Source organism: Lissotriton vulgaris, chromosome 4_1 (assembly GCF_964263255.1).
Source record: "Lissotriton vulgaris chromosome 4_1, aLisVul1.2, whole genome shotgun sequence".
NCBI lineage: Eukaryota > Metazoa > Chordata > Amphibia > Caudata > Salamandridae > Lissotriton > Lissotriton vulgaris.
The window spans coordinates 1,400,726,738-1,400,739,299 of record NC_141691.1 but is presented as its reverse complement, the minus strand read 5'-3'; the positions used below and the strand labels follow the sequence as shown (position 1 = coordinate 1,400,739,299).

The 12,562-nt window shown below is 45.4% G+C and overlaps 1 protein-coding gene across 1 annotated transcript in view; it reads left to right on the top strand.

Moving 5' to 3' along the window:
* Window positions 1-12,562, top strand: part of OSBPL1A (oxysterol binding protein like 1A) — a 2,145,795-nt gene that overhangs the window by 1,377,318 nt on the left and 755,915 nt on the right. Inside the window, exon 17 of the mRNA XM_086965647.1 lies at window positions 3,351-3,513. Coding sequence (XP_086821773.1) covers window positions 3,351-3,513 — 163 coding nt within the window. The remainder of the gene's footprint in view (window positions 1-3,350; window positions 3,514-12,562) is intronic.

The window sequence follows — 12,562 nt, the reverse complement described above, 5'->3', positions numbered from 1 at the left end:
ATAAGTTTCTTATATCTGAGATCACTGCACTTAAAATCTATGTCATCCCTAAGGCAGGCCTTTCAATCCTGAAGGCAGGGTGCTCGGTTTTAAGTGTTAAGGTGTCCCTGCATGAGCTGGACACCCCTACAACCTTCGGAAGCCATTCTCCCAGGGTGTAAGTGCATCCGCCATTATGATGCATAGAGTGGCCATGCATCATTACGTGATGCCCATCTCTAAACTGGCTGGAATGTACCCTGTCGCGTTTGGTGTCAATTGGAATCATACCTCCAACGGTGTGAGAGGTATGATTCCATGCACTGTTAAGCTCCTCCGGGAGGCCATCCGTGCTCCCGGTACCAGTCTTCCAGACAGCAAGCAAGCTAGGGCTGCTGCTGATCAGAGACATGTTTCTGCCCTCCTGCTGCTGAGCCAAGCTCGAGCAGGGAAAGGCAGAACAATAGATATGTCACAGGGAGGTGTGACCACCTCCCAGACAGGGTTTAGTGTATTGGGGCAGGGTGGGGACGCTTCCCAGCACCACTGAGACTGCTTGAAGGGCACATTTGGTGCCCTTCTTGCATACTCCAGTTCACGGAGCGGTTGGCTCCCGCTCTGTCGTGAAACTGGACAAAGGACATGGGAGTGTCTGGGCACTTTGGACTTTTCTCAACACAGAGACTACTACTGGGAAGACTCTTGCTGCTCCTGGTCTCGTCGTCCTGTAAGTCTGCTGCAACGTCTGTGCCTGTGCTTCACACAGGATCCTTCCAAAGCCTGTGGACATCCAAGACACCTGAAGGAATCTCCCTTGAAGTGAAGGAATCACTTCCCTGCATCTGCAGGCACCGCAACAAAGCTGACCGGTCTGCTGCTCCTGGGCTCCGACGGACTCCTAAAGGCACAGCAACACAGGTGGTGGTTCTACAACTCCCTCAAACCCTGCACTGTCTTCTCACAAAGTTTGAGGTCAGTATCCCCCCTCAGAACTGCAGGAACCAAATCCCTGTGCGCTGTGTTAACTTGCCGTTGCCAAGACTTATTGGCTCTCTTCACCAGATATTTTCGGGCTCCAGGAAGCTCCTGCCTCAAGCATCTCCGACTACCAAGATCTTCATCCTCACAGCATCTCTTGCACTGTGGACCTGCATCTTTGGTGAGCCGCTCGAGGTCCTCTTGCGACTCATGTGTCTCCGACCTATGGGTCCTCTTGGGGGTCTTCTTGGACTACAGTGAACTCCCCTGATTGCTCGGGGCCTACTCTGACTCCCCTGCTCGTGGTGAGTCACTTGGACCTTGTTGGTCCCGACCCTGCACCTTTTTCACTTACTACGTTGGTTACAGCTGCCAAGGCTTGTTGGTGCTCCAGACAGACACCAACACCTCAGCTCTCAACATCTGACGTGGGACAACTCGTGAACGGCGCCTGGTCACAGTTGCAGCTCAAAGGTCATCGTCAACTCTCCTGCATCTCCCAACATCGATGGGAATTTGTCCTCCGTACCTCCTGGTCACTCCTGAGTGGTATAGACTCTGTTCCCTCTACTTGCAGGTACCTCTCATCTTGAATCCACCTTTGGGTTCCACCGGACACTTACACCTTCTGCTCCAGCGACACCTTCCTGAAGTCCTCCATTGTGTTCGGCGGTTTCCGATGCCACTTTTCACCTACGCACCCTGTGTCCCTGGTGTAGGTATTCTAATTCCTTGTGTATCCACGGGTGGGGTGGCTCTTCAACCTTCTGTCTAACACAGGGTTTCTTCGGGGTCCACTGGGAAGGACCCTTCTTTAAAATTGCAACCACAACTTACCCATTGACTTGAATTGAGCACACAGTTGGGTTCTCACTCTGCACATGGCCTTCATGGGGTTCTTAGGTACTTACCTCGGGTGGTTCCTTGGATCCCCAGCACTTCTCTGTCTTCTGGTTACAGTCATGACTCGAGTCGCAATTCGCACCCCTCTATTTTAGTATATGGCTTGGTCTCCCCTGGCGACCACTGTGTTTTTGTGCTACTTACCTGTTTTCTTTGCAGAGTGTTATGTGCATTGTGTTATACCTTCGGGTAGGAGATATGGTAATGTGTTAGTGAGTGTCTTATAATAAATACATATTTTTATAAATACATTGTGTGGTTCTTTTTCACTTAGCCTATACCAATAAGATTAAGTTCTGGTAAAACACGCTGCTTTACACTCCTTCTGGACTAAGTCTGAAGGCTGCTCTCCACAGCTACCACTTAGAGAGATTTCTAAGGTTGTCTAAGACCACTAAAATCACCATACCCGTTGTCTGGATAAGTTCAGGGTGCTACACTTACATAAGTGAGCACCATATACTAAGCCAGCCACCTTCACTACTCGTGGCATATGAATAAGTTTAAATTTAGTCAACAGTAGCTACTGATAAGTCAAACTCAAAGTGACTCACATTATTTCCAAATTGAGTTTCCATTAATTAGTGGTTGTAATTCAAGTGCAAAAGTGATTAACATTGTTCACTATTAATCTCCATTCTGCCAGTGAGAATTATATAATGTTTATGTGGATGCCTAAACTACGAAAGTAGTTGTAGTGATAGTATGTCAATAATAATACTTCTGTGTCTCAATTATCAGGAAGAGGAAAAGCACTAAAAGATTGGCTGTGTTTTGCAGATATTATTCTATTACCTTTAGTATGCACCTATATACTGTATGTTTCGGGGAACATCGTGAATTTGGCGGTATTGAGTGACCCCTATGGATCGGGGTAAAAATATATCCAGATGTAACACCACTACACACTCAAACTAGTTGCTGATTTGTTCAAATCCGTTTTCTATTGGTAGTGAGTAGCATTGCTTATCAATAATAGCAGTTCTCTTTGGTAATTGATGTTTGCATCTTTCTTTTTCTATTCTCCAATTTATTTAGCTTCATGTTTTTTCATCATTTGAAAAAAAGAATGTGGCCTGCCTGTAATAGCTCATTAATTATATCCAGCCCGTTTTAAGGGAAATAATTTCTAGAATCCAAGTGGGTTTGTTGACCAAGCCTGAGGAGCAGGGCTATGTAAATGTATATTTCCCATTACCTCGACCTATCACTAAAGTTGATTGAGATGCCTTACTCGCCAGGAGCTAGTGATATGAATGCCTGCTAGGGGCAGCTGGACTGCACTCTCCGTCGCAGGTGTAGTTAGTACCCGAGAATCCGCGCGCTTGTTGTTGTTAAATGGCGTCGTCGTCGTCATATCCGAGTCGCCTTCTCGTGTTTCCCGAGTTCGGCGGTGGGGGGACTGGGAGGGGGCAGGGAACAGAGGAAGGTGTCAGTTGTTACAGTAGAGACGAGTGTGACTCGTTAACATGCTCCTGCTTTCATTGCAGATTCCGACTCCGACCTCTCGAGCGGTGGCTTTGTAACGGAGGCCAGCTTTTCTCTGGGCGACGAAAGCGTGAACTTGAGTATTCAGAAGCGAGGCAGCAGCATGTCTGAGGAGCCGGCGCGCGGCGGCGAGGAGTCGATGTCCAATGGCATCAAACAGCACAGGTATGGTATGTTTGCGCCTCCTTCACGCAGTGCCCAGCCCGGCCGGACTCCACGGGGCAGCACATATAACTAGAAAGGATGTTCTATTTTTTTCTGTCAATAGGAAAAACCTGGCAAGCAACTCAACGAATATATGTTGATTATTTGTTTTCTTGTTTTAATGCCTTAAAAAATCTTGTGACAGTATTTGTAATGAAGAAAGCTTAACGCACATATGAATTCAGTATTTTGAAGAATATACGTTTAGCCATGTTACTAGCCTGCGGCATTACTGTACTTTTTCCGATGCATTTTTTATGACTCCTGTACCCTCTGCTTTTCTGTCTCCAGTCATCTGATCCTCTGGTTGGTATGGTTGGTAGGAGTGAAAGAAACCGTTGCTACTTAGATGTCACTGGCTCCCAGCTTGATCAGGGGGCTCTGGCCGTCAGTATATTAGTGCATTAATACACTTACAAATTCTGTCATATGTTCAAGTGTACAAACACCTTTGATGATAGTTATTTTTATATGGTCAAAGAATACTTGGCAAACAACAAATGGAAACGGAATTTGTGTAATATTGCCTGCTAAAGTTGAGGCGCGCAGGTCGACACATCAGTTCTCAGGTGTCCTTGCTCGGTCCTTGGACAAGCAGACGTGTGCAGCTTCAGTGGCATTCACATCCCACTGGCAGACTTGTGTGTAGGTAGTCATATTGTTCTACAGTGATTGTCAACAGATAGTAACTGCATCCCTAAAGGAGAACACATTCATGTTGAATTTAATAAAAATATTGTCGGAGATCAAACGAGCAAGTAAACCCCGACAAACATGTTTAACGTAAGACACAGCTTTCCTGCTGTCAGGAGAACGACCCTGTAGTTCTCTATCATACAGGATAATTTTACAAGTGATGTGCGACATTGTCTTAAATTGTGGTTCTCGTTTATGACACTGTTCCAGTGGGATGTGCAGTGTGTATCATCAGGGACATTTTAAGGATTTTGGGGGCCCTGGGCTGAACCTATTTTGGGGGCCCCTGTTCAGAATGGCTTTGAATTATGGTCCAATTTAAGCCCCTGTTTCCCACGCCGTTTCCGCTTCTTCATCTGCATTATCGATCCAGTTTGCATCATAGGCATTAGCCTATATATTCCCAATGTAAATTGATACGTGCAGCTGACAGCAGTAGCATTTAGTGTTTCCTGCCCTTCTACTAGGTTTTTAATATTTTTTAAAGTGTATATGTGTGGCTGAATTAATCTGTGCATTTTAACAATTTCTCCTACCTACGTGCACTTGCACTTTACTTAATTCTGTTTGCCTACACCTCCTTAGCTGCTCCGATTCAAATCTAAATTTTCCTCCAGTCCTGGTCCGCTGTGGCTGATACACCGATTGTGCGGAGGGCTGGGGCTACTATCAGTCTCCTCACTTATGCCCACGGAGTTTCCGCTTCCTCAGCTACATTAGCGATCCAGTTTGCATAATAGGCATTAGCCTATGTATACCCGATGCAAAAGGACTCCTGGCAAGTCCGTCTGTACCCGGAGGCGTCCTAGAGGCATTAGGCGCTGGCCATATTGCCCAGTTCCCCTCCTGTGAGTTTCTTCCACTATATTACAATAGGGAAAAACTGCGTAGCCTCAGGTGGCTACCATTATGTCGGTGTACAGCGGCTGATCTGAGCTTGGAGGTAGACTTACGATGCAATACATGCAACTGGTCTCTCCTCCAGCCCAGGAAGCTCGTACCCAAGAGCCTCCCACGCAACAATAAGTGTATAATCAATAAGAAAACAGAGGACATAAAGGCCACCCTTTTAAATTGTTGCTCTACGCAAAAGCATGGACCACACATTTATGACCTACTTTTAGACAAAAAGCCTGATCTTTTATTTCTCGCTGAGACCTGGCTGTCTGAAGCCTCCAACCCTACTATCACCTCGACCATCCCTATGGGTTATAAAATCCTTAGGAGGGACCGACCGAGTGGGAAGGGGGGGGCGGTGTCACCATAATTTACAATAAAAAACAAGACTGCTCTCCCATCCCGATGTAAACGGACGCGCGCAACTGACAGCGGTAGGATTTAGTGTTTCCTGCCCTGCTACTAGGTTTTTAATACTTTTTAAATTGTATATGTGTGGCTGAATTACTCTGAGCTTTTCAACAATTTCTCCTACTGACGCGCACTTGCACTTAACTTTATTCTGTTTGCCTATACCTCCTTAGCTGCTCCCATTCGCATCTCGCTTTCCTCCAGTCCTGGTCCCCAACGGCTGATACACAGATTGTGCAGAGGGCTGGGGCTACTATCAGGCTCCTCACTTCCGCCCACGCAGTTTCCGCTTCCTCAGCTGCGTTAGCGATGCAGTCTGCATCATAGGCATTAGCCCATATATTCCCGATGCAAATGGCGCACCAAAGGCAAGCCTCTCTGTGCCCGTCAGTGTCCCAGAGGCGTCCGGCGCCATCCATGTTGCCCAGTTCCCCTCCGGTGAGTTTCCTCCACTATATTACAATAGGGAAAAACTGCTTAGCCTTAGGCGGCTACCATTATGTCAGTGTACGGAGGCTGATCCGAGACTTTTGATGCAAAAAGTGCAACTGGTCTCTCTTCCAGCCCAGGAAACTCTCACCCAAGAACCTCCCACGCAAATAAAAAACAGAGGACTTAAAGGCCACCCTTTTAAATTGTTGCTCTATGCAAAAGCATGAACACACATTTATGACCTACTTTTAGATGAACAGCCTAATCTTTTATTTCTCACTGTAACCTGGCTGTCTAAAGCCTCCAACCCTACTATCACCTCGGCCAACCCTATGGATTATAAAATCATTAGGAGGGACCGACCAAGTTGGAAGGGAAGGCGGTGCTGCCATAATTTACAATAAAAAAAACTAGACTGCTCTCCCATCCCGATGGAAAACATAGAGGGCACAGAATACTTAGGCTTCTGCTGTACCTTACCCCCCCATCCTAGTATAGCTAGTTTTCTGATTTACAGACCTCCCGGTGCAATTGGAAATTTTATTACTTTGCTTAATACAGCCACCACCTCCCTGGACTTAATATACAAAAATAGCCTCATTCTGGGAGATTTCATTATACATATGGACAATGGAAAATACCCTCAAATAATTTCCTTGATGGAGACGCTGCAGGCCTGCAACATGTTTCCATCTATTTTTCGGCCACCCATGAGAAGGGCCATACCTTAGATCAAATTTTTCACAACTTTGACATATCGGTAAGCCTACTTCTTCCCATTACCTGGTCTGACCACCTCCTATTAAAATTCGTCATTCCCAACTCTGCCACATCCCCTCGGGCTAACGCAGGACAGAGGGTCCCTGATTACAGAACGTTCCATAAAATATCCATCCAGATGTTAGCATATTCCCTCGGTCGTTCCTCACCGGAACTGTCTGGCTGTCCCGACTCGGACGACCTCTCATTAGATTCAAGACTCCGAACCAACATTGGTGCAGCTGAACCGGTTGTTTCCCACTACTCAAAGAGGGTCGGCTCCACCAGCTCCATGGTTTAACGATTCCCTCAGATCTATCAAAAGAAATTGTAGAAAAATGGAACGGAAATGGCATAAATCCTATCTACCTGAGGACAGGAGGGTGTATAAAGACACCTTAAAAGCTCATTACATTCTCGTAAAGGCAGCCAACAAAAACGTCTTACAAACCAAGATAGAAAATGCCCAAATAGGAGTAAGGAAATCTTTAGCATAGTTAAATCCTATACCGCCCCGAAAGCCGGCACAAAGGAAGGAGCAAGCACAGAAGAATGGCTAAGCAAATAGCTCAATTCTTCCACAAAAGATCTCTGTGGTCCAACAAGCCTTTACTAACATCTCAATGGAGGAACTGACCTTCCACTTTAGTTCTAATAGCAAATTTCACCTCTTGGATCCTCCATCTTTACTAACTTTCCCTGAGTTTCAGCTTGAAGAGTCACTGACCCTTCTCCAAAGCATTAAGTTTGGCTCTCCTACCAACCCATGTCCAGTGAATATCCGGAACCTATTAGCTCCCACCATAAACCCCACTGTGAAACAGCTCTTTAATGCTTCCCTTTACTCAGGCAGCATGCCGCAATTATGGAAGAATGCTAAGATTCTTCCACTGATAAAAAAGGCTAACGCCAAACCAATGGAGCCTGCCAACTACAGGCCAATCTCCCTTCTTACGGGCCTCTCCAAAGTATTAGAGAAGCATGTAAGCAAGGCCCTCCAAAAACACATTGAAGATGGACAGCTCCTTCATGAGTCCCAATCCAGTGTTAGGGGCTAACTACAGTACGGAATCCGCTCAGCTGGAAGTGACTGAATTTCTCACGGGTAAGCTGGACCAGGGAGGCAAGGCTGTTCTGATACTGCTCAATCTGTCAGCGGCCTTCGATACGGTCCCACATGAGAGGCTCCTGGAGAGACTTGCTAACATCGACCTGGGGGGACCGCCTTAACATGGATGTCATCCTTCTTGGCAAATAGATCTCAGGACATCTGGCTCCCCCTTTCTCATCCCCATTTCCGGTCATGAATGTAGGTGTCCCACAGGGCTCCGTTCTCAGCCTAACCCTTTTTAATATATATCTATCCCGTTTTCATTTCTGGTAGAGGAAGAGGGCGCCAAAATTATTTCCTATGCTGATGACACTCTGACAGGGCAATGATTAGGTCTCCCCTCACAAAGGTTTTTAACTGTCTTAAGATCAATCAGCTGAAGTGAAATCCTGACAAAACTGAAGTTGTTTTCTTTGACATTTCAGAAACCCCTGACTGGAGCTCTTAGTGGCCAAAAGATCTGCTGCCCCCTCCCCCGGAAAAGGAGAAAGTCAAAACCTTAGGAATTGTCATAGACAAGACACTCTCCATGCGCTTTCAAATCCAAAATCTAACTGGTGCTTGCTTTGGCATATTCCTGCCACTGTTACTGCTTGAGAGCAGAAAGATTGTGGTGCAGGCTCTGGTAACATCAAAGCTTGACTATGTCAACAACTTGTACCTCAGTCTTCCCAAATCCTTTATCCAGCGCCTACAAGTAGAACAAAACGCTGCGGCCAGAGCCATCCTGAGACCTAAACCCAGATCTAGTATGACCCCTATTAAGTCTCTACACTGGCTCCGCATAAAAGAACAGATCGACTTCAAATAGATGACCATCTTCTTTCAAAGCTTTCCGCGGCTTAGAAGCCGGCTACCTAAATAAGCACGTTAATCGCTACACAACATATAGATCCCGAAGATCTTTCAATGACAATCTGACCATCATGCCTTAAATATGCTGTGCCCACACTAGAGGCAGAACCCTCCGCTTTCTGTTGAAAAAATGTGGAATAGACTCCCTGAGTCTCTTAGACTAACCACTGACCTACTCTCTTTCAGGAAGAACTTAAAAGCCTGGCTTTTTAATAACTGATGGGTCTTTTACGCACATTTTCCTCCCGCTGTCACACGCCAGGACACTCTAGTCTGAGTAGCTGCAAGCTTTATTAAATACTCTATTTTATTTCATTAGTCCAAATTCTATGTGCCTTATTCGTGAGCCTTGCTTCACTTTTATGCCGCCGGTGCGTCACTTTGTAAACCCCAGCACCACATTATGCGTCACTTTGTAAACCCCAGCACCACATTATACCTGCACCAGGTATAATGTGTGCAGGATGGGTGTTCCCCCGCAAAAGCCTCGTAGAAGTGGTGCATTGAAATCTAGGAGAACTCAATGCACCACTTCTAGGACTCCATTGCATCAATATCTTACACCTTCCTCATAGCAGGCGTAAGACTAATGCAGGCCCTTTCACATGGGGCTTGCCCTATGTGAAAGGACACACTGAAGTTGAGTCTATTTTCAGACACACCCTAGCAATGCATCACTTTTGCGCCTACAAATACGTCAGAAATACGGACGTATCTGTAACTCCTTGCGACATGATGCATCATACAGTAAATATGACGCACCCATCATGTCGCAAGGAGGGCGCAGTAAGAAGTGACGTATCCCTGTTTTTACACAGTGATGCTTCACTTCTCATAAATAAGGCCCTAAATGTGTTTACATCTAATATTCAGGGATGGTTATGTGTTTTCAATATTGTAACACAGCAGCAGCTCACCAATATTACTGCAAATAATCTCTGTGATGCCCTCCCATTTCTTATGTTAGGCCTTGTTTTGATGGAAAATAAACTCTTTTGTTATATATATTACATGAAACATAAACACAACATTTCTCTGCAAAATGGCTGTACTAGACCCTCACACATCAGGTACATAAAAAATAGATAAAAGGAAAACCGTATTTAACACAATCTGTTAAAGAAATATTCAAGGTCATTAGGGCAAAACTCTGGAGAATGGAGCTGACTCTGTCAGGGGGCCCCTGGAAGAATGGGGCCCTGGGCCAGAGACCACTTTGCCCATGCATTAAAATGTCTCTGTGTATCATGCAGATGTAGTACACCTTTCTTGATCTTTCTGGGCAGTTGGGGTTGCTGATATAGTATTAAATATATTTAGACGTCTCTGTATGGAAAGGTACCTGCTTGTGCTTGAATTTATCCACCCTGAAGCTGGATGGCATCAGCAAGCTTTTGTTTTGTCAGTTTTTTTTTATTTTTTATTGGTGACCTATGTTTGGGCGACCAACATTCTAAAATCTTGTTTGCATCCAGCTTCATCTGTTAGTGAAGAATATCTATAGCAGATTTGCCACTTTTTAGTTTTGTCGACATTTCATCTTAGAATTTGACATAAGAAGGTTGCCTCTGGGTTCATAACTTCTTTTGTAAGTCATTACTGTCCGCTTCAAAGTCGACAGTGCTTAGTTTGCACCAGTGGCTGCTGTTCATCGGCACCAGCACTTGTAACGTGTTATGTGGATGACTAGGCCACTTTTACTAGAGGCAGCGCTAGGCAATAGTAACTCTGACCCAGCCTGTTTAACGTTTGAAGCAGTACACAAGATGCAGTGTCACCCCTGTCTCATGACCTCACATAAGACCCACACAGTGACATGCCTCGGAGGCAGGATAAACAACCTTTGCTGCAGTGGTGGAATGCAGGCGCACGCCTCTCTGTGGTTGTTTTGAGCTTTGCTGAGGCGGGAGCAAGCTATGAACACAACACACCCAAACAAACTCTCTGCCTTTTCATGACCCCAGTCCATATCACTCGGCCTCGGACCAGTTTCCAAATCGATATACCACCAGGCCCGGCTCCAGGAATTTTTATTTGGGTGAGCCAAGGGTGCATTCGGGTGGGCCACTACGGGCCAGATTTGTCGCTTATAAGTCTAGCCAGGCCTGCTTCTGGGCCGTCCTTTATCTCTTCTTAGTCTTACAAGGCTTAGTAAAACACACTCTTTTCCGAATCTCTATCTGAATATTATCGCTCTCAAAAAGTGTTTTTTTAAATGTAATGTCCCTTTGATGGGAAGAAGAGGTTTCTGAGGTGGGAGTATCAGGCAAGTGACACTACTCGGGCTCCCTCTGTGCGAGCCTTCAGGGAGAATCCCTCTCCATTACTACCTCCACCTGACCCCGGACTCTGCAGCACACTCCCTTACAGACCTGATTATCCACTTTTCTACCACCCCTCTCCAGTGCATCTTATCTCACAGCTGAACTTGGGTCCCAACCCCATACCAGCCACCATCCCGTTCCACTTTCATAATTCCTGGTAAAAAACAGTAGTAAAATCACCACCAAACTTAAAACATTGAATATAGCAGTAAATATAATTAGCACTCGCTTTAAAGTATGTTCCACAGTTGCTATAATGACCCGACTTCTAATTAAATAAACACTCATTTGCAATGCAATAGGTCTGGCAAACGCAAGAGTTTAAGCTATTTGCATTGTAAATGACAATGCCTTTTATTTATGTTTTAAAAACCAACACATAAATAAAAGACCCTGCCATTTACAATCTCTATAGCTCAAACTCTAGCAAATGCAAGACCTATTGCATTGCAAATGCTTGTTTTAAATCTCGCGCCTCTTCTGGCCATGACGCACCCTCGTCCTGCGGGTCTTCAAATTCTTCACTCACTACCTTCGCTCATCGAGAGAGCACTTCTGTAATGAGGACACGTGTGAATGGCAATTTATTTATATAGCACTTACTACTTCTGATGAGGCATTGTGGTTTAGTTGTTTCGGCTCTGAATGTACATAATGTACAGTGTCTATTGTGCCTTTTATTAAAGGGCTCTGACGTCAACTCGGACTACATGCGCATAATATAAAAGAAAATAAGCATTTCTGCAGTGTGAACCCTCTGGCTGTCCTTCAGAAAGACCCTGTCCGCCACCGGTTGCCAGCATGCACTTAAAAAGACCCGCCCGCCGTGCAGGCTTCCAGTACATAGGCCATGCAATGAATGAACATGACTGCCCCTAATGTATGTCTTCCCCATATGTCCACATCAGTGTTCCGACCTGCCATTGGTTGTGAAGGGCTTGTCGAGTGTAAAGTGATAGGTGCAGCATGCCAATAAAAAGCACTGAGTAGATAGACTTTTGGACTGAAACTACCTGTGTAAAAAATGCAAATCGATGTTCTTAATGTGTTATCAATTGCATGACTTTGTAAAAAGTCAAAAGTTATTGGTTTTTATTTCGAGCCTGGCGTACGCAGCGCGAAGCTTATAGTTATCTACTTGCCTCGGAAGTGGGACAGGAGATGGGCACGCGCAGAGCTTTTGGCGATTTGAGCAGGTGTATGCGCACGTACAACCATGCGCTGTGCACATCTCCTGTCCCGCTTCTGAGGCAAGTCAGCCTGCGCACACACACACGTGTTATGTATATTTTTGTATGTTTGTTTGTACCTCTAGGGTACAGTGGTGAGGTAAATCTTGCGTTTATTTTAAATTACAATGCCCCTTTTGAAGTATGTTGGTTTGAATGGGGAGTGCTATCTAGAAGGATTTAGGCGAGCGCCACAGTATTGTTTCACATTGTAACTCATTCTCAGGGGACGACCATATAGAACTAGGTCCTCTGTGGGTACATATCACCCTGAATTCACTGTGACCATTTCAAAC